A 22,841-nucleotide genomic window follows, 5' to 3' on the forward strand; every position below is an offset into this window, starting at 1 on the left:
CTGGAAATCCAAAGAGACACACAAATGCTTCGGGCTGAAATATTGACTATTTATTCATTTCCATAGATGCTGTGTGTTTACATATATATTTGTACATGTGTATGGGTGTGTGTATTTAGTAATTCACTTATTTCTCAAATCTATATACAAAATTTTATTTTTTTGCCCTTTATAACAAGACAACTATAGAGTCCACAACCTGTTAAAAGTAACATTTATACTGCAAAAAAAAGTGTATCTGATTAGGGGTGGAAAGTCATGTTTAGCTTGGACATGATTCTACACCTTTTGTTCCAGTACCAAACCAGTACAACTTTCATTTTGCTTCCAAAGCAAACCATGCATGATTTTTTTTTCCTAATGTCACAGATAAAGTTCTCCCCTCAGAACAATCCTCCCTTTAAATGTGGTGTTTATACTCAGTGACCACTTTGAAAGGTGGCTCCTGTACCTAACAAAGTAGCCACTCTGCACATATATTTCTGGTCTTCTGCTGCTGTAGCCTGTCCATTTCAAGGTTTGACATGATGTGCATTCAGAGATGCTCTTCTGAACTCAACTGTTGTAAAGCGTGGTTATTTGAGTTACTATTGCTTTTCAGTCTGGGCATTCGCTGATCTCTATGAGTCGCAGGGCAATTTTTATCCACAGAACTGCCTCTTGCTAGACTTTGTTTTGTTTATTGCACCACTGTAAACTCAAGAGACTATTGTGTGTGAAAATCCCAGGAGATCAGACATTTCTGAGATCTCAAACCACCCTATCTGGCACCAACAATTATTCCATGGTCAAAGTCATTTAGTTCACATATCGTCCCTCATTTTGATGATTGGACTGAACAGCAACTGAACCTCTTGACCATGTCTGCAGGCTTTTATGCATGAGTTCTGCCACATGATTGGCTGATTAGACGTGTGCATCAATGAGCAGCTGTGGAGATGTACCTAATAAAGTGGCCACCGAACGTATTTGTCCTGCTAACAGGTGCTAATGAATCTAATGCCTGATCCTCACAAAAATCCAATAAAATATAATTTCTAGAAAGAATCTTTTGTCCTCAAAGGACAAAATATCCTGCAGCAGCAGTATATTTGGCCATTGCTGAAATTTAAAGGGTCAAAGGTTATTTATTATCAAAGTATACACAATGAATTTTTTCTTCTCCAGATAGCCACAAAACCAAAAAAGAAAAGAGTGGCAGCACGTTCACTATACAGTACATATCCGTCATGTTATTAAACTGTTTCCAAACACTAGGATGAATAACCAGAAAAAACTGAACTTTAAAGTTTTATTTCCTCTTTCCAGCTAAATATCAAAGCAACAAATGAAAAATATAATTTCAGTATTAAATTGTTCAATGAAAAGCTATGTAATTAAAGTGTGAGCTGTTCATTCAACTACAAAAAAACTATGTTTACGGATACAGTTGTATCCGTATTAATTAAGTGAGGCATTTTCCCTTGCCCTGGCTGTTGTATGCCAGCCATAAGTCTCAGTCTTTATCAAGAATTGTCTCTGTTACATTTTGTGATATTTCAAGATTCACACAGTGCCCTTGGCATGAACAATAAGTACCTATTCAATATTGTGATGTGGACATCAAGTATGGAAAATGCCCTAAGTTAATTACTGCACCCTAAATTAGATAAAGGAAAGTAATTGCTCTTTGAATTATTGCACCTAATCTCATTCAGAATGGCAGAAAAATGATTGATCCGTTTTGTGAGTTATGAAGCAATCTGTCTAACTGTATGTGAACCTATTTACAAATGTGCCATTGCCTTGTCCTATTTACATTACTAATAATTTCTGTGCCATAAATGTGCAGATTTTCTCATGCTTTTCTTAATTATAGGCAAATTAGCCTTGTTGCTATGAAGGATGGTGGGCTACGCCTCAGACTTAATCATGTGGATGCTACATTCATGTAGCTTTGCGACAGTTTTGACACAAGGTTTAACGCAATTTGTATCATGTTTTGCAGTTGTCTTTTTAAATATTTGATAACGAATAAAATGTTTAAATACATAATCGCAATAAAGCACATTATCTTTCCAGACTTCCAACCAGTAGATATACACTCTATCTTTTTCAGTTTTCATATCACTGGCATATGTTGTGAAATTCATTAAATATGTAGTGCAAAAAAAAATCATTAGTGAGGTAGTAACACACACAAATGCCAGAAAAACTCAGCAGATCAGACTGCATCTATGGAAAAGAGTAAACATTCTATGTTACGGGCTGAGACCCTTCGTTCTGATGAAGGGTCTTGACCCGAAATGTCGACTGTTTACTCTTATGCATAGACACTGCTGATTTTCTCCGGCATTTTGTGTGTGTTGCTTTGGATTTCCAGATCTGCAGATTTCCTCGTGTTAGTGAGGTGCTGTTCATGGGTTCAGTGTCCACTGAGAAATCTGATGACAATGGAAGAAGCTATTCCTGAATCGTTGAGTATGTGCCTTTAGGCTCCTGTACCTCCTCCTTTTCTAAGTTACTTAAAAATAACTGTGCTCTTTGTTCTCTTTTTCACATTTAGTTTTAGTTTATCTCTAAACACCTGCGTAAATATCTAATACAAAGATGGAAACAGTTTGTAACTGGTCAAAGAAAAGGCAAAGATCAGAAACAGTTGATGTTTGGGATCTGTAACAGCTTTGGTACAACAATGGCTAGTAGTAAAATCTGAAAACAATAGGTAGACAAGACAATTTATTACTGATACTTCTCTTATTCAGAAAAGGGAAGCATCCAGGCCATGCTCTCTTTTTGCTATTACCATTGGACAGGAGCTACAGAAGCATTATTACACTATCAGGTTCAGGAACAGTTATTACCCTAGAACCTATGGATGCCTTTCAAGGACTCTATAACTTATGCTTGCAGTATTATTTTTGTTCTTTTGTCTTTCTTTTTGTTACTACTTTCACAGTTTGTCTTTGTTGCCCATTGTTGTCTGTCTTAGTTCTTCATAGTTTTCATAAACTCTATTTTCCTGTAAATGTCTGCAAGAAAATGAATCTCAAGGTATTATATGGTGACAAATACACAGTACTTTGAACTTTGTGATATTGCATGAAGCTTTAAAGCCACATGTGATTTATTGATAATTAATTGCTCTAATTAAAATGTGTTTGGTCAGTCTGAAATCATGGTAGGTAAGTTTATAGAGCACATACACTTCTGTTTTGTAGGTGGCAGAGTTGGTAACGAGTGAGTTCTTCGAGCAAGGGGACAGGGAGCGAGCCGAACTGAAGCTGACACCAGCTGTGAGTACTGATTTAAAAACTAGAATTTTAAATTAACACATTTATCAGTTTTTTATTCTGTATTTACGTACAAAAAAGCCACTCCTTTCTGAGCTCTGCCTTGGGAAATTATCAGGCAGGAAGAGAAAGTCATTCAAGGATCTGCACAAAGCTTACTTGAAGAAATGCATCATCGGGATGGCACGATAACACTATTAGAGAGACAAAGGCCTGGGTTTTATTTCTTCCGCTGCCTGTAAGGTGTTTGTACATTCTGCCCGTGATAGCTTTGGTTTCCTCCGGATGCTCCCTCATTTCAAAGGTGTATAGCTTAGTGGGTGAATTGGTATCAGAATTGTAATTGGGCAGCTTGGGCATGTTGGGCTAGAAGGGCCTGTTACTGTGTTGTATCACTAAATGATAAAAAATAAAATATCTACACTGACTGCAGGGAGCCTTTCCATCACATCTGCTCAAAATGGAGAAGGAACATTCAGGATATTACTGAGAATCTCAGGACTTTAGCAACCAGAGTTTTTTGTGCAGGTATCTCACAAACTACAGTACTGTGCAGTAGTCTTAGGTATATTTATATAGCTCGGGTGTCTTAAAACTATTGCACAGTACTGTATTTGTCAACGTGGAGTGTAGAGCCATTTGTAAATCCGGTGGGAGAAAAGGATGCTGGGAATGGTGGGGGTGGAGCGTGTAGGAGGGGTGTGGGACAGCTGGCAGAGAAGTAATTTCGTGGCAGGGGCAGGGGGAGGTGGCATGAATGCAGACACACCCAGCCCTGAGACACCAGGCAAGGTTATTTGATTCCAAACAATTGGTTTATTGATCATTACAGAATGTCTCTCTGGTTCTTCCCGCTCCCTCTCTTCTCCCTTCCCCTTTGTCCAACCACGATTTGCCTCTCCCTACCCCCTTCCCACTCTCAGTCCACAATAGAGACCCATCAGAATCAGGTTTATCATCACTCACATATGTCATGAAATTTGATTTGCTTTTGCAGCCACAGCACAGTGCAATACATAAAATTACTACAGTACTGTGCAGAAGCCTTAGGTACCCTCTCTCTATATATAATAATAAAGGAGGTATTTTTAATATATATATATACGCCTCCTTTACTATAATACCATAAGGCGCAGGAGCAGAATTTGACCAATTAGCCCATTGAGTCTGCTCTACCATTTCATCAGGCCTGACCATTTTACCCCTTCAGCCCCAATCTTCTCATATCCCTTCATGCCCTGACCAATCAAGAATCAATCAACCTCTGCCTTAAATATACCTTATGGCTTGTTAATGTTATTTCTCCAGATATGCTCAATTTATTTATTCTAAGAAAATGAATTTTATAGACATTTCTCTAATAGTAATCTCATGTACACTTCATTCAACTTTTGAACGGTGACTTTAAGTTTATCCCATAAGGAAAGAAAAGATGATAACTCTAAATGTCAACGGGACACTAATTTTGACCAGTTAAATAACTCATTAGTCACAATTTTTAATTCTCAATATCCTACTGTTCAACTATTAAACCATTTCAAGACTATCAAGCTTTATGCTGGCCAGATCTTAATTAAGAAGGAACACATTTTTCAAAATGTCTGGGCAACCAAAAATGCTTCACAACAAGTGAAGTACTTCCTGAAGTGCGGTCACTGATGCAATGCAGGCAGTGAACTTACACAGTCAAGAAGAATGTGGTCACAACAACAAAATAAAAACATTCTCAATAGATCACAACCTACACTTCTGTACTCACATTCATGGAGTGTCCTTGAGCACAATGATTGGACTCAGCGGAATCTAGGACCAGAGGACACAGCCTCAGAATAGAGATGAGGAGGTAATTCTTCAGCCAGAGAGTGGTGAATCTTTGGAATTCATTGCCACAGGTGGCTGTGGGGGGTTAAGTCATTGGGTATATTAAAAGCAGAGTTTGATAGGTTCCTGATTAGTCAGGAAATGGGGAGAAGGCAGGAGATTGGGTCTGAGGAAGTGGATCAGTCATGATGAAATGGCACAGCAGACTTGATGGGCCATCTGGCCTAATTCTGCTTCTATATCTTATAGTCTACTGAGATCTGTTAGACTAATGGTTTAGCACCAATTCATTGATTACAGAAGCTCATGTCCTTCAGTTTGCCTTTAATGTGGCAATCTTGGTACATGTAGCTTTATTGATTGGAGATAGATTTTCGTTGCTGATATTGATACTTACCTGATACCTGTTTTGAATTATGCTGATATCAAGCAAGCAATGCATAACTCTGATAGAACATTCACCTGTGTTGAATAATCTGTGCAATAGCTGAAGCCAACCTGAATTGCTGAAGTCATTCCAGTCTGTATGACAAGGTGTCTAATTACAGAGTGTCTCATTATCAATCTTCTGCCGTCCCTGCTGCAGTTATTCCAAAGTGGAAAACCTAACTCACCGCTGAGAATCACAAAATTCCTTTGTATTTTGTTTCAGTCAATGGGATGGAGAGTAATGATAGGATCCCACTAAATGGTTTGAAATCTCGTTCTCAGCTTGACAGATGTGGATTTGAATTTAGTTAAAAAGAAATCTTAACAATCCCTTATTTGACTCCTGATGCCAACAGAAACCGTGGTCAAAGCCAAGATTGATTGGCAGCTCCAGTTTGCCGGGTTGAGTTGAGATTATTTTTCCGCAGTTAGTTAATCAAGTGTTTGGAGTTTAAATCAGCCAAGATCCCAGCATATGAGAATCATTACTCACAGTGTTAATGGGATACTTAAGTTTTTAATCTTTTCAGTTTTACTCTTTACTTTATGACACAGAGAAAATTTTCAAGGATGTTGCCAGAACTGGAGGACCTGAGTGGAACAGGTTAGGACTTTATTCCTTGGAATGTAGAAGATTGAGGGGAAATTTGATAGAGGTATACAAAATAGTGCAAAGGTATAGATAGAATAAATGCGAGCTGACTTTTTCCACTAAGGTTGAGTGGGACTACAACCAGGGGTCATTGGTTAAGGGTGAAAGGTGAAAAGTTTAAGGGAAACTTCTTCACAGAGGGACGTGGGAGTGTGGAACAAGCTGCCAGCACAAGTGGTGCATGCAGGCTTGATTTCCGCACTTCCAAGACATTTGGATAGGTATATGGATGGTAGGGGTCTGGAAGGCTATGTGCAGGCCGATGGGAGTAGGCAGTGGAAACAGTTTGGCATAGAGAAGATGGGCCGAAGGGCCTGTTTCTGTGCTGTACTTTTCTATGACTTTATGGCACTTGAGGGTTATTTATCTGATATCTTAGTTCTGTATCTATGTCCTGTGCTGAAGGCTCTCAGGAATGGTTAATAGTATAAAGCACAATCAGATATGGTGTTCATCATTATAATATATTTTTCCAGTCATATTCCTGCTATGTATATTAACTCACAACAGTTCCATTTTGTGCCAAAGTACTAAAAGGTTAAGTATTACCATTGGTGTTCATTCAAAAATCAAACAGGGAGGGAGACTTGAATTAACATTGGCACGTGATTTTCCTTGTCAATTTTTACACCATTCTTGAATATCTTTGCTCAGCTGATGAGTACTAATGACATTGACATTTCCCAGGAGACTGGCTGGAAAATATTACTGGGCTGAAGGAATTTCAGTGAGGAGAAGTTATTAACCTAGGGTATTTCAGTGGAAGTGTCATGGCAACTGCATATATGTTTTCAGCCTGCACACCCTGTAGTAAGTCAGCTTCTTTATGTTCTCCCACACATCTAAACTGGAAATGTACAGCCTTCAAATCGGATTGGCCAGAAACCACTATTTTAGGCACTAACAGGACAGAAATCTGTTCACCTGGAGTGCTTCGATTGATGGAGCAGTTCTATGTGACATTTCACCTATCAGGAAATTGGACTGGGTGATTCAACACATGATCCACTGTAATCCATCATACATCAAACATGCACATAATGATGTCATCAGTTGAACGTCCCAGTGCACAGAGCACAGGTAGTGTTTATTTATTTAGAGATACAACACGGTAACAAGCCCTTCTGGCCCAATGAGCCCACACGCCCAATTACACCCATGTGACCTATTAGCCTACTGCCCCTGCGTCTTTGGAATGTGTGAGGAAACCAGAGCACCCGGAGGAAACCCACGCAGTTACGGGGAAAATGTGCAGACTCCTTAGAGACAGCAGCAGGAAATGAACCCGTGTTTCTGGCGCTGTAATGGCGTCGCGCTGTTGTGAAATGAATCTGGGTTTAAAAGCATTGTAATAGCTTAAACATTAATCACTACACTACTGTGAAATGAACCCAGGTTGCTGATATTGTTATAGCATTACACTGACCCCTATGCTACCGTGAAGTAAACGCGAGTTTCTGGCGCTGTAAACGTGGCGCTAATTTCTACACTATGTGCCGCCCCGTTAATTTTTTTTCACTATTTACGGAGACGTCAAGGAACCAGAGTAGCGTCGCGGACAGCGCCAGCGATCACCGATCGGGGTTCAGTTCTCACAGCTACCTGTGAGGAGTTGGTGTGCTCTTCCTGTGATCACATGGGTTTCCTCCAGTTACCTCCCACAGTCCAAAGGCACATTTTGAGTTAGTGAGTGCGGGCGTGCTACGTTGGTACCAGGAAGCGTGACGACACTTTGCAGGCTGCCCAGCACAATCCTGGTTGATTTGATACGATGCAAATGGGACATTTCGCTGTACGTTTCAATGCACGTGTGACAAATGGAGCTAATCTTTCTGCATCTATCTGTCTATGGAGCCTCAGAACTAGCTGCAGGTGCTCAGGGACCTTTCAACACCAACCCACTGTGTTAAATCTGCAAGGGAATGTTGGCTCATAGTGAACCCCATTCAGTGGGGTCACCAGTGGTATCATATTCCATTACTGGGGATGTGGTAATGGACATAATTGACCATATGGTCGATCAGAGATATCAGGGCAACAGGCAAAGACCTGCCCAAGAAGAATAGGGAATTCTTCCATCATTCTGCTAATGTTAATTCCTCAACCAAAATAGACTACTTACTGTTTATTTTCTATTTTTTTTTAAGCTGGCTTGGAGTGACAATTAAAAATCAAGTTTTGGGTAGTTCAGTGGGAAAATGCTCATGAACGGGGGGGATGAATCTTAGAGTGATCTTTTTAACACACACAATGCTGAAGGAACTCAGCAGGTCGGGCAGTATCTGTTGAAAGGAATAAAGAGTCAATATTTTGGGCTGAGACCGTTCACCAGGACCTGATGATGGGTCTTGGCCCAAAACATCAACTCCTTACTCTTTTCCATAGATGCTGCCTGACCTGCTGAGTTCCTCCAGCGTTCTATCTGTGTTGATCTGGATCTCCAGCATCTGTAGAACCCCTTGTGTTTATGACCTTGTTAAACTTGGTTCAGAGAGCCCATGTTGCTGTTGTCTTATTTTACACATTTCCTAATAGATCTTTTACGTACCTATTGACCAGAATGCCCATCCCCTGTTTGAATTTGATTTAGAGCCTTCCATATTTCAAAGATTAACGATTATCTTTATTTGCCACGTGAACGTCGAAAAATACAATGAAATGCACTGTTTGCCTCAATGACCAGCACCACTTGAGATGTGCTGGGGGCACCCTGTCAGTGTTTGCGTGCCTCCAGTACCAATATAACGTGCTAACTTACTACCGACATGCTTGGGTGGAAACTGGAGCAAATCCAAGCAGTCATGGAGAGGAGGAACGAACTCCTTACAGACAACGGTAGGAACTGACCCATGGCCTTCCAATCGCTGGTGTAAAGCGTTAACGATAACTGCTACGCTAGCATGCTGCCCTCATGGCGGGTTTCCAGATTTGATGACTACTTCTGGTGGTAATTTCATTCCGTACCTTCCTCCAAAATGCTGCTCTGCCATGTTCTATACGTCCTTGAGCACACGTACACAAAGGCTTTGTTTATTTAGATGCAATGCAGATTTATCCCTTTGAGCCATGCCAGCCAGCAATCTCGTGATTTAATCCTAGCCTAATCGCGGGAGAATTTTCAATGACCGATGTGTTTTTGGGCTGTGAGAAGAAACTGGAGCACCCGGAGGAAACCTACAGGGTCATTGGGAGAATGTACCAACTCCTTACGGGCAGTGCTGGGAACTGAACCCCTGTCGCTGTTACTGCAAAGTGTTGTGTAACCACTATGCTGCTGTTCAGTGATTTCTAGGAGATCAAAAGGTGAATGTAGATGCAGAGCATAGACCGAATATTCCTCAAGTTTGCTTTATTACTCTACCATATTTGCCTAATTAATAACAATAATTGCACTTTAAAAACAACATGAAACATTATTAGACATTCAGAGGGCATGATTACTGTGTAGAAAAACAAGCGGGGGGGGGTCATTCTTGTGAAACGCTGCAGTTTTTTCCTTCCTAATGTGGGTGCTAAGTTGAAAGGCAATAGTAATCTGCAGTTGCTATTTTTTATATATTCAGAGAATGCCGGTATTATGCAAAGTAAGTGTTGTTGCAGTCAGAAGATGGAAGAAACAAAGCTGCTCTTATTATAAACACAAGAGGTTTCCAGATGCTCGAAATCCATTATTGCCAGAAATTATTCTCATCAGAAGTGAGAGATTATTGAAATGTTAATATACTCAAAAGTGTTAATAGACTTGTAAATAAATATCTAGAAATGACCCGAAATATGCACAGTCACATTTTAATGAATATGCTTTTATCAAGACACCCCCGATGGAGTTTAGGTATTTTTATTGAGGCATGATTTAAACTGGAATAGATACAAAATTTGGCCGCTGGGCATACGTTTTAAAATGCAGCTTCCGTGCAATTTGATATAAAGCTCCCTGAATATCAAAAATCTCTGTAGAGCGGAGTCATTTGTCCATTCCCTGCCCTGTGAGGACTCCTAAATCAGGTATGGTAATGCTGGGCTACCAATGCAATACAATAAAATGGCAAATCAGGTCCATTCTCAGAAGGCCATTGATGGCACTTCAGTACAACTAATCTATTCCATGGATTCATGAGTTCTGGATCAGCTGCTAGAATTTATGACTTAGGAACTGGTCTCAGGTTAGTGTTAAACCCTTAGCAGTTTCTTTCTGCTGCAAGCACATGCTCACTGAGGAGAAGGCGAAGGCAGCCAATTAAAATGAGCTCAAATGTGACCTTTACCAGCTGTCATGCTGATTATTGCTGGAGCTATTTGTACGGGCCTGCCTTTCAACTCGCTGCAGATTTTCGGAAGGGCATAACTTTGAGTAAGTCTTCAAATTCACACAAAGCAGTAAGGCTAATCAACACCTTTGCCCATTAACCCACCCCGCCTACACAGCAGCGTAGTGGTTCGTGCGCTGCCACTACAGCTTGGGGTTTTGGATTTCCGGTGTCCTCTGTAAGAATGTTTCTACATTCTTCCCAGGTGCGCGTGTGTTTTCTCCAGGAGCTGCCACAGTCCGAAGACACACTGGTTAGTCGGTTAATTGGTCATTGTTAATTGTCCCATGATTAGGCGAGGGTTAAATCAGTGGGTGGCATGGTTCGGTGAGCTAGAAGGGCCTGTTATGTGCTGTATCTCTAAATAAATACAAGCAAAAATAAATTTCCTGTCAGAGTCAGCTTCTGTACAGACACTCCTGTGCCAAGCATCACTTTATGGACATACAGTCAATCTGTGTGTACATAACCTAGCCTTATCTATTTAGATTTATTGTGTTGTTGTACTATTGTCTTCTTTATCTTATTGTGGGTTTTTTGTGCTTCATCGGGTCCAGAGTAACAATTATTTCATTCTCCTTTACACTGGAAATGATATTAAGCATTAAACAGTCTTAAACCTTAATCTTGAATTTCATTCCAAAATCAGAAAGTGAAGTACTTGCAAATATCTGGATTTTCTTAAACTCTAATATTTGTCAGTATTCGGATTTTCTAATGCATTATTTGAGGGAAAAAACCTAGATTTTAAATGTTGTGGCCTGTAGCGACGAGTCTGCCTACAGTAATGTCACAGCTGACACCCAGTAAAATACATTGATGTGTAGGCAAATGCATCCTGCTGAACAGCACTCATAATTTGATTATAAATTGCACACCAGGGATAGATGATTTATAGCTTGTCAACACCTTACTTGACTTGTTTTATAATTTCCCTTCATTAGGAGTCTTTCATTATTTTGTTTGCTTTTAACAAAATTAATGCATCTTCATGCTCAAAAATCATACATGCATGGAGTGAGCAATGAATTAATCTTTTGACCTTGGAAGTGAACATGCAAAATGTAGGTAAAAATGCATGAAGAATTCTTGAGTTATTACTGCTATTAGCAATCCGTGAATGTCAGGTCCTGCAGTAACTGTACTCTTAGACGTGTCCTGAAACACAATTCTATCTTGGTGAATCTTCTACAGGCTATCTTTGACCGAAATAGGAAGGACGAGTTACCGGGTCTTCAGCTGGAGTGGATTGATGGGATTTGCAAGCCTTTGTTTGAGGTACTTTTGAAAGAGTCAATACATTGTAATCTTTTTTTTTAACTTCTTTCATCTGACTTTCTTAAAATCATTTTGAAACTAGTTGGAGAGCTGTAGAATCCATCATTCAAAAGAAAGAAAAATTGAAATGTATTGATCACTATAAAAATGAACTGTGGAGTAATTTGAGCAGTGGATCAATTAAACACAGCAAATTTTCTTCTTTCATGGTCAATTGAAATGATTCTCAATCTGTGCCCAAGTGATACATTAATTGCATTTGGAGGTAGCAAGTACAATAGAAGCTGGCCGGTAGTGTAGTGGCATCTGCACCAGACCTCGAGGTGAATGGTTCCGGGCTAGAATCTGGCCAGCTTCTTGCACAGTTTTCATTTGTACTCGGTTAAGCGTTGAGCTAGCAACTTGGCCTCGTAAACCAAAACAGACAAAAATGCTAAAGAAATGGCAGAGTTGCCACCCAGTGCGTCACAAGGCGCAGAAAGGAGTGATAAGTACAATAGAGTCGCAAACTCTAGAGACCCAGTGAAGGGTCCTGGCCCAATAGCTTGACTGCTTATTCCTCTCCATAGATGCTGCCTGACCTGATGAGTTCCTCCAGCATTTTGTTTGTGCTGAAAACTCTGTGGTTTGTAATGATTTCATTTGGTTACATCATGGCCATATGATATGACTTAGCAGATCAGTGTCCTTTTACCATTATTTTCACATTTGCCTGAGGAAAAATTGGGATCTTTGCAGTTCAGGCCTTTTGTGGCTGGCAATTGCGATAGTTGTATGACAAGTTTCAGGGCCGAAAGGCTGGGTTCTTCTGCTGCTGGAGAGGGAGGGTCCAGGTTGGGTGAGGAAATCCCTCAGTTATTGTAGTAATGTACCACCCTGGAGAGCCACAGGAATGGCCAAAATGTGACTAATGTAACAGAATAGCACTGAAAGCATTGACTGTGAAAGTAACAATTGAAAAGGTACTGCTTGCTTTGCTCTTGTAATTTTCTTTTATTATGAGTAAAGATTACTTTGGCAAAAACAGGTTTCAGGAGCCAGGGGACCACTGGTAAGTGAGTGAAGAAAGGTGGGAGAGCAATTAGCAGGTAGGAAATCTGAGGTTTCAGAAGCCTTGATTTTTCTAATGCCAAATGGTAATTTAAAATAAAAGCAGGAAGTACTCGTCAGCCTGTACAGTCGGCCCTCCTTTTCCGCGAGTTCCGTGTGCGCGAATTCAACCAACCGTGAATTGAGAAAACCCAGAAGTGCTCTTCCGGCACTTGTTGTTCGAGCATGTACAGACTTTATTTTCTTGTCATTATTCCCTAAACAATGCAGTATAACAACTATTTTACATAGCATTTACATTGTATTAGGTATTATAAGTAATCTAGAGAAGTATACGGGAGGATGTGCGTAGGTTACCGTGGATCGGGATCGGAAAAAAATCGGAAGTCTAAGTAAGTCGGAACTGGTACATCCGGTATTATTTAGCATCAGTTAGTCAAACCTTTGTCTTAGTATATAGTATATATTTTACCTTTCTATGCACATAAAACACTTAAGAAGTTCCCGAGTTTGATCCAGTGACAGACCGCACCCGAGTGCGCTCTCCATCCGTGCCGGGTTGATGTGGAGGATCAAAAACCCAAAACCCCAAAACCCAATAATTAAACCACTGCGTTGCTTAGTAATAATTGTAGCTTTCATTGGGGTAGGGCCTTTCTCACTTTATTCTTTAAAATTGCTCCGATCCTTGACCGACTGTAGCCTAACACTATTCCAATGACCAATGACATTTCACCCCTTTCCAATTGCTTTATTATTTCCACCTTATTTTCTTTTTTTGTAATTTTTTTAATTGAAGTTCATCATCAATCGTGATGATTTTCAATCATGATCATGATTATTTTCGCGAACAGAAACACTGCGGATTCAGAGCTCCGCCGCCGGGTCCTAATGTCCACCGCACTGAGACAGGTTAAATAAGGTCTGGGGTTCCGCTGGGTCCTAAGGTCCACCGCATTGAGACAGGTTGAATAAGGGACTTGAGCATCCGCATTTTTTGGTATCTGCGAGGGGTCCCAGAACCAATCCCTCGCGAATAAGGAGGGCCGACTGTACTCATTTTTAAGATACAGCTCGATAACAGGCCTTTCCGGCCCAATAAGCCTATACAGCTCAATTACGTACATATAACCTATTAATCCACTAACCTGTTGCCTTCGGAGACTAGAACAACCGGAGAAAACCCAGGCAGTCAAGGGGAGAGGGTAGAAAGTCATTCCAGATAGTGGTGGGATTGAACAGGGGTCTCTGGCGCTGTAACAGTGTTATGCTAACAGCTACACTACCGTGCCATTTGTGGACACAAAAAGCTCTGCAGATGCTAGAAACCCAGAGCAACAAAGACAAAATGCTAGAGGAACTCCACGAGTGAGGGAGCATCTAAGACGTTTCAGGCCATGACCCCTGGGTGTATACACAAAATGTTTTTTTGCCAGTGACATGAAAGTTGGGTTTCACAGCATAAGAAGTTCTGGAATCGCTCCACAGTTCAGGCTACATCAAAATCTCCTGATGTGATAACTTTAGTACTGTTCCTTGGGACTGGTGCACTGACACCAGCGTGCTGGAGGAGGCCAATATAACACCATGATAAGGCAACACCAACTCTGATGGATAGGTCATGTCATCCGGATGCCTGACTCATGTCTCCCCAAACAGACCCTTTACTCCCAGTTGAAGGAAGGTCAGTGAGCTCCTGGTGGGCAAAGGGAACCCAGGTGGTCAAGGGGAGAGGGTACAAAGTCATTCCAGGTAGAGGCAGGCATTAAACATCGAAATCATCCTGAAGAAATTCAACATCACATCTAAAAACTGGGATGACGATAGATACAGCTGGAGGAAATCTGTCAAAGGAGCTGCACTGTATCAGAATGGCCTCCGCAGTGCCGCAGAGAACAAGCGGCATTTGCAAAAGGAGAGAATAATCAAAGCAAAGGCCCAGCCACTAACCAGAGCCATCGCTCACTTTTGCCCACACTGCACCAGAATATGTAGATCCCAGAGTGGTTCCAACAGCCACCTGAGGACCCACCAATTAGGAAAACATCATACTCGACTCGAGCGATCATCTTACAATCTTCGCACTCATGCTGCCTGGCCGGTTTATCTCCAGTATTTTCTGTTATTATTTCAGAGTTCCAGCTTCCATGGATCTTTTAAAATACAATTTCAAAGTGGATTGCGGGTTGATTGATGTGTACTGGCAGCCTCCTTGTGTAGGCCTGTCATAGCTCAGAGAACATGGCTTTAAATAAATGACTACAGGATACAGAGTCAACATTTTAGGAACAGCTTCTTCCCTCTGCTATCAGATTTCTGAACAGACAATAAACCAGCCCATGAACATTATCTGACTACTTTTGGCTTGCTTTTTGCACTACTTGTGTGTATATGTATACTGCATACACACACCTATGCACAGAGCCTTGAAAAGGTTTTCAGTCCCCACAACTATTTTCACATTTTACTGTCTTAGTTTCTAAACTTAAAATATATTCAAGTAGGACTTTTTGAGCTAATCTAGAAAACACTGTGCATTATGTAAAATCAGAAGAAAAATTCTAAAACCTGTCAACAATTTACTAAAAACCGAAAACTGAAATTGTGAGGCTGAAAAAGTATCCCTCCCTTTTGTAATGGCTACGCAAACTTTCTCCAGGTGCGATACCTTACTGACTCACCCAGTTTGTTGATGTAGAAAACTGGAGGATCACCTGAATAAATACCCCCTCTTTCTATAAGGTCCAACAGTAGGGTAGATTTTCAACAAACCAAGCCAAAATGAAGACAAAAGGGCATTCAAGGCAAGTCAGGAAAGTGAAAGTGAAGCACAAATCTGGAGAAGGGTACACGACCATCTTAAAGGCACTGAACGTATCTCAGAGCTCAGCGCAGCCCATTATGAAAAAGTGGAAAAGATATGAACCCACAGCCACACTGCCCCTCTAAACTTAGTCGCCGAAGAAGAATGACACTTAGAAGAGAGGCTACTGTGACGCCAACAGTCACTCTGAGTGAGCACCATGGTAGCGTAGCGTTTAGCACAAACCTATTACAACTCAGGGCATTCCCGAGTTCGAAATCTAATCCGGTGCCATTCTGTAAGGAGAGTGTACATTCTCCCCATGACCGCGTGCTCCGGTTTCCTCCCACAGTCCAAAGATGTACCGGTTTGTAGGTTAATTGGTCATTGTAAATTGCCCTGTGAGTAGGTTAGAGTTAATCAGGTTTGTCAGGGTTTCTGAGGTGGCGCGGCTTAAAGGGCCAGAAGGCCTGCACCGCGCTGTATTGCTAAATAAAAAGTATTATGTGAACAAAGGATTGGGGACCGAATACTTTTACAAGGCACTGTATGTATATAAATTTCTTATTGTAATTTATAGTTGTTTTGTGTGTCGCAATGTACTGCTGCCACAAAACAACAAATTCACAACATGTGCCAGTGATACTTAGCCTTAGTCTGATTCTGATTCTGAAATGCACTCCTGCTATTCTACAGTATGTGCCTCAGAAACTTCCACTGCGTGGGGCGTAAAATATGCTCGATAAGCAGCTGGATAGCAGATTGTGTGGCCCCTCTAAACATACTTGCACTGTGTTGCTCTTTGTATGTGCAAAGATGTTTACAAAGCTTGGAATCATACAACAAAGTGAATTGTTTCTGTCAGTTTTTCTCTTTGATGAACTGCCCTTATTTTACCTCTGGTGAAGGCGATCTCTCTGTAAGGTTGCTCCCCCCTGTGGTTATGGATGGAATGGCAGATCCACACTGAGCATGAAGCAAGAATTGATCTGTGGGGCGTAAAATGGGCTCGATAAGCAGCTGGAAATCAGATTGTGTGGCCCCTCTAAACCTATTCATCGTATGCTCTTTTTAATAAACATTACGGGGAGAAGGCAGGAGAATGGGGTTGAGAGGGATAATATATCAACCATGATGGAATGACTTAGCAGGCTTAATGGGCCGAACGGCCTAATTCTGCTCCTATATCTTATAGCTTTATCTTTCGCCTCAACATAATTTTCCTGTACTAATCTCATCTGGAGAGAGAATAGTAGAGAGAGAAAATCAGATTAAGTTTCACACTGCTGACCTTTTATTAACACTGTTAACTGTTTCTCATATCCAGAAGGGATTAATATAGGAAAGTGATGCTGAGGTGAAAGATGTGCCTTCATCTCACTGAAAGCTGGAGCTAATGAGAAGCTTCTTCTGCTCTAAAGGTTTTTCTATATTCTGATGCTCTGTCATCTGATGAATATTTCCAGCAGTTTCATCTTTATATTTTAGGTTTTCAACTTGCAGAATGCTCCAGATATATGTTCTTTAAATTCCATCTTTGGCCACCTCTTGCATTATCCTGTCAAAACTGTACCAGTGTAACTCTTACTGGTGACTATCTGAAAAAAATAAATCTGGCTTAAAACAGCTTTGCCCAAGCTGACATGGTTTTGCCCTGTTCTCTCAATTTCTTTCTAAAATCCTCATTGTCCTGGCATATAGTTCTACAGCAAGGGTTTCCCAAACTTTTTTTATGTCACGGACCAATATGATGAAGCAAGAGGTCCATGGACTCCAGGTTGGAATACACTGTTCTACAGCAACAACACTGACAACTTCATCCAGAGTTATTTTTTGAGAGGTGAGAGTTGATTGGGCTTCTGTGCATCCCTCTGCAATTGGATCCTCGACTTCCTAACCAGAAGACCACAATATTTGCGGATTGGTGATAAAATCTCCACCTCGCTGATGATCAACACTGGCTTACCTCAGAGGGATGTGCTTCACCCACTCCTCTACTCCCTCTATATCCATGATTGTGTGGCTAGGCATAGCTCAAGTACCATCTATAAATTTGCTTATGATGCAACCATTGCTGGTGGAATCTCAGATGGAGATGAGAGGGCGTACAGGAGCAAGATATACCAGCTGGTTGAGTGGTCCTGCAGCAATAACCTTGCATTCAATGTCAGTAAGATGAAAGAGCTGATTGTGGACTTCAGGAAGAGTAAGATGAGGGAACACACACCAATCCTTATAGAGGGATCAGTAATGGAGAGAGTGAGCAGTTTCAAGTTCCTGGGTGTCAAGATCTCTGTGGATGTAACCTGGTCCCAACATATTGATGCAGCTATCAAGAAGGCAGGACACCGGCTATATTTCATTAGGAGTTTGAAGAGATTTGGTTTGTCAACTAAAACACTCGAAAACCTCTATAGATGTACTGTGGAGAGAATTCTGACAGTCTGTTATGGGGGTCTGCTGCACAGGACTGAAAGAAGCTACAGAAAATTGTAAAATCAGTCAGCTCCAGCTCAGGTACTAGTCTTTGTATTATCCAATACATCTTCAAAGAGCGGTGCCTCAGAAAGGTGGCATCCATTATTAAGGATCCCCATCCCCTCTTCTCATTGTTACCGTCCAGAAGGAGGTACAGAAGCTGAAGGCGCACACTCAGCAATTCCCCTCTGCCATATGATTTTTAAATGGACATGGAGCCCACGAACACTACCTCACTTTTTAAAAATATATAACATTTCTGTTTTTGCACTGATTTTAATCTATTCAACATACTTAAAGTAAATGATTTACTTGTTTTTCCTTTCTATATTATTGTGTACTGCTGCTGCTAAGCGAACAAATTTCATGACACACGTCAATGATAATAAACCTGATTCCAATCCTGATCCTAATTCTGATTGTAATTGGAGCTAGTGCTTTACTCTCTGGAGAGAAGGAGGATGAGAGGAGACGTGATAGAGGTATACAAGATATTAAGAGGAATAGATAGAGTGGACAGCCAGTGCCTCTTTCCCAGGGCGCCACTGCTCAATACAAGAGGACATGGCTTTAAGGTAAGGAGTGGAAAGTTCAAGGGGGTTATTAGAGGAAGGTTTTTCACTCAGAGAGTGGTTGGTGCGTGGAATGCACTGCCTGAGTCGGTGGTGGAGGCAGATACACCAGTGAAATTTAAGAGACTACTAGACAGGTATATGGAGGAATTTAAGGTGGGGGGGGGAGTTATATGGGAGGCAGGGTTTAAGGGTTGGCACAACATTGTGGGCCGAAGGGTCTGTACTGTGCTGTATTGTTCTATGTTCAACTATAGCAGCAATACATTGAATTTGTTCCTGTTTTAACTTGATTCTATAGGGAATGTTATTTCCAGTAAAAGCTGTTCAATTATAATAGCCATAGTTGAGCTTCCTGTTGGCTGAAGCAGGTCTCAGTAGCCTGATAGCTGTACTTTACAGAGAATGACCAGTTTACAGCAGGTCCAGAATTAAAGAGAGTTCCTTCTGGTCTGAAGTGCTGAGAGCAAAAATAATAATATTTTTCTCAGTGGTAATTCATCTTAGAGTTTACTAAATTTCTTATGTTTCTTACATTATTGTGAAGAAATCTTTATTGCCTGCAAATGTACCAATTGAGGAATTTAAGAAGTGAATAAGGAAAGGTCAAAGAACAGAAGTAAATTCTGAAAGCAACATTAGTTTAGTAAGAATTGTTCCTGAAAAGCCTCCATGTAATTTCTTACTAGGTCTCTAATAAAATCAGAGACAGATGAACAAAATAAGTTTTTTATATTTACTCATTTCTCTAATTTTCACAGAATAAAAGGAGAAATTGTAAAAGGTGGTTCTGTGCCGCACAGTAGCGATTTGACAATTCTCATGTAATAAGTATGATTGATAATGATTAAAAATTTGAACTCAGGGAAACTATATAATGAAGCTCCAGTTCAGGAGGAAGGATGACATCATTCTCAATTTCAGTAATTCTCAGTTGTACATCTGGATACCCTAAGATTTTTTTTTTGAGTTAGCATTGAAGGTAGTATTCTGCAGTCAGTACAGTCTTAATGCAACCTTAGAAATTAATGGTATTTTTATAATCTTTATATTCTGCATCAGCAAAACAGCAATGAGAGAATCTGAAATGTTTATCCAGAAGTTCCAATCAATAGTGTTGTATCTCTTAGTGCAATGTGTATGAAAATCACAAATTCTTTACTGGATGAAACACGTTTGCAGCCATTTCTGGAATGAATTGCACCGCTGTGGAAATTCACTGAGCACTTCCTGCCATGAATCATCTTTGCTGAGCTGACTATGTTTTCCCACCAGAGGCACATCCAATGCTCACATCCTTTGCCTCACATTTCTGGCGAAATTACCCCACATCGTGCTCGGGGTGCTTTTGCAAAGCACAGTATCTCTATGGCAGACTGCTTAGGCTGCACAGCAATTTCTGTACGCCCAGCTGCACTGAGGTTTTCCACTTCAGAATTTTAAATAATGTGCAGTTTCAGCAGAGGTGCTTAATTGCTTTTTTTTAATTAGAATTCAAGTTAAAGTTGAAGTTTATTTTCATCTAACTGTGCATATATATGACCAAATGAAACAATGTTCCTACAGACCATGGTGCACCCAAATATATACATATCACACACCGCACGTAAAACAAATTATTACCATTAAAAGTTAATAGAATTTAATTCAAAATGCATGTAGTGCACAGGAGAGGTGAGCAATAAACAGTAAACAGCTCGCTGTCCTAGTGATGAGACCTTGGTGGTGGCAGGGTATTCATTAGCCTCACAGCCTGAGGGAAGAAACTGTTACCCAGTCTGGCAGTCCTAGTCCTGATGCTCGTGTACCTCCTTCCTGACAGTAGTGGGTCAAAGAGATTGTGGGGTGGGTGGTAGGGATCCTCAACAATATTTCTGGCCCTTTATATACAATGCTTCCAGCAAATGTAACCTTAGTAGGGAGGGAGATTCCAGCGATCTTCTCGGTGGATTTTACTTCCACAGGATTAAAATATTTTTAAAAGTGTTCAAAGGAAGCCAATGACATCAGACTCTCTCTGATCAACTATTATTGCATATTCTTGCAGTTTAGAAATTATTTATGTATGTCTACAGATAAAATGGCACCTTATTTTGTGTTAATTATTCAGGCTGCTCTTGTACTTTGTCCATTCTTCAGAGGTAGTCCTTCTGCAGAAGATTCATAATGTTGATTTTATTTGCAGTATGAGATATCTATAAATCTGAAAGCCTATTTCAGTAAAGCGGGTCTAGACAGTAAGAAGGAAGGGAATATTTGTTTATTTATGCATGTACAGTATTTCAGCCAGGTGATTTTTTTTTTGAAAATTAACATTTAATAAAGTATGCATGGATGGAGCTGCAGAAGTGAAAAGAAAAATTGAAGCAACCACAGAGAGTGTAAAAAAATTAGAGGGATGTGGAAATCTGGTGAAGGCCATGAAAAATAGGAAATCAGTGGAAGAATGAAAGAACATTAATTCAGCAATTGATATATGAGTGTAAAAGTTAGGAAGACCTTTAGTAGAAAAAATGCTCGGTTTCCTATCTATCACTTGTTGTTTTTATATTGCCCTTGCTTTATTTTCTACATGTTATTTATTTATGGAATGCCCCTTTATCTCCCTGTATATATTCATCTTTCTTTATTAGTATTTCTTACTGTCTTTTTTTCAATCCACAATACTTTGTTATTTTTCTGTATTAATATCCATTTCTCCACCTCCATCTCATATTTGTCATGTGGCTTGGCAGAATTGCCATTGTTTTGCAATTTTATGATAAAAATGCACTTTACAATACACATATTAATTTTTTATCCAATAAGTGCAGCTTGGAAATTTGTTTTGTGGTGTCATTGTAAGGAAGGAGGAGGTGAATAAACAGTACCTCAGGCTTGCTGCATTTTAATTTTATTCTTCAGAGTAGGCCTCTGCTGGTGAGTAGGCCTTTTGTGGATCAGAGATTTTCTATTTTTCAAAGATATTTGTGGAAAGCGTTTAATGCTCACTTTCTTGTAACATGTACTTGGGAAATGCGTATTCCCAAGTACAAATGGGACTGGAAAGCACTAAGCAGGAAACAGAGAAGGATCACCAAGAAAAAAAAACAAAACAGTTGTACGGATATGAAAAGCAAGAGGAAATCTGCAGATGCTGGAAGTCCAAGCAATGCACACAATATTGCTAGAGGAATTCAGAAGGCCAAGCAGCATCTATGGAGAAGAGTAAACAGTTGATGTTTCGGGTCCTGACAAAGTGTCTCGGCCCGAATCATCAGCTGTTTACTCTTTTCATTAGATGCTGCCTGGCCTGCTGAGTAACTCCAGTATTTTGTGTGTGTCAGTAAATGGTTTAGAAAGAGTTATCAGGAGGACGAGCGATTAACTGGAAGATCAGCTTAGTTACAGAGATCAGAGGGTTGAGGGGTGAGCAGTAATGATGATTCAGAGAATGATGGGATTCTAAACTGCTAAAGAGAACTAAAAGAGAATAAAGTAGAGATTGACATATTTGAAAGCAAAGATGGTCAGTTACTATTGCACATTGTCTAATATTTATATGAGGCACATGTTATAATCTCACTGAAATCTTCATTTGATTACCAGTTCAACTCCTTTTTATCCATTGAACATACTTTAAATGCCACAGTCCCAAGGAGACACTGGATTGCATAGAGGAAGGGGAGAGTTTAAAAGAAACAAACAGAGGCAGTTGGCACATTTTGTGTTCTGCAATCCCAAGGAGACACCAGATTGCATAGAGGGGGAGAGAATTTAAAAGAAGCGAGGCAAGGACCAATATAAAGAAGTTAGATTTTGCCTTTGTGGGAATGGCCATCTTGGGAGCGGCCATTGCGTGAGTGGGCCACTATTGGAGTGGGGCTTTGAGGCTTTGGCTCATCAAGGCTTCGGTGAAGAGAGGCATAAGCTATAGGTAGATTTTTTTCATTATTTATTCTTTCTTTCCTTCTTTCTTTCTTTGTTATTGCACATTTAGAGCAGTGGGGATGACAAGCAAGATACTGAAATGCTCCTCTTGCGGGAAGGCATGGAGTCCTGTAGGGTCTCCGATGGCTCCAATTGCAAGAAGTGCATCCAGTTGCAGCTTCCAACAGACCATGTAAAGGAGTTGGAGCTGGAACTAGATGATCTCTGGATCATTCAGGAGTCTGAGGGGTTGATAGACAGGGCACACAG

General features: G+C 40.4%; 1 protein-coding gene across 3 annotated transcripts in view; it reads left to right on the forward strand.

Annotated features, from left to right (window-relative positions):
• Nucleotides 1-22,841, forward strand: part of pde11al (phosphodiesterase 11a, like) — a 256,526-nt gene that overhangs the window by 206,913 nt on the left and 26,772 nt on the right. For 2 of the 3 annotated variants that reach the window (XM_073024412.1, XM_073024415.1), the window contains 2 exons: nucleotides 3,201-3,275; nucleotides 11,676-11,759. In XM_073024412.1, the coding sequence (XP_072880513.1) occupies nucleotides 3,201-3,275; nucleotides 11,676-11,759 (159 nt within the window). The remainder of the gene's footprint in view (nucleotides 1-3,200; nucleotides 3,276-11,675; nucleotides 11,760-22,841) is intronic. The other variant, XM_073024414.1, reaches the window with a different exon arrangement.

This window comes from Hemitrygon akajei, chromosome 20 (genome assembly GCF_048418815.1).
Source record: "Hemitrygon akajei chromosome 20, sHemAka1.3, whole genome shotgun sequence".
NCBI lineage: Eukaryota > Metazoa > Chordata > Chondrichthyes > Myliobatiformes > Dasyatidae > Hemitrygon > Hemitrygon akajei.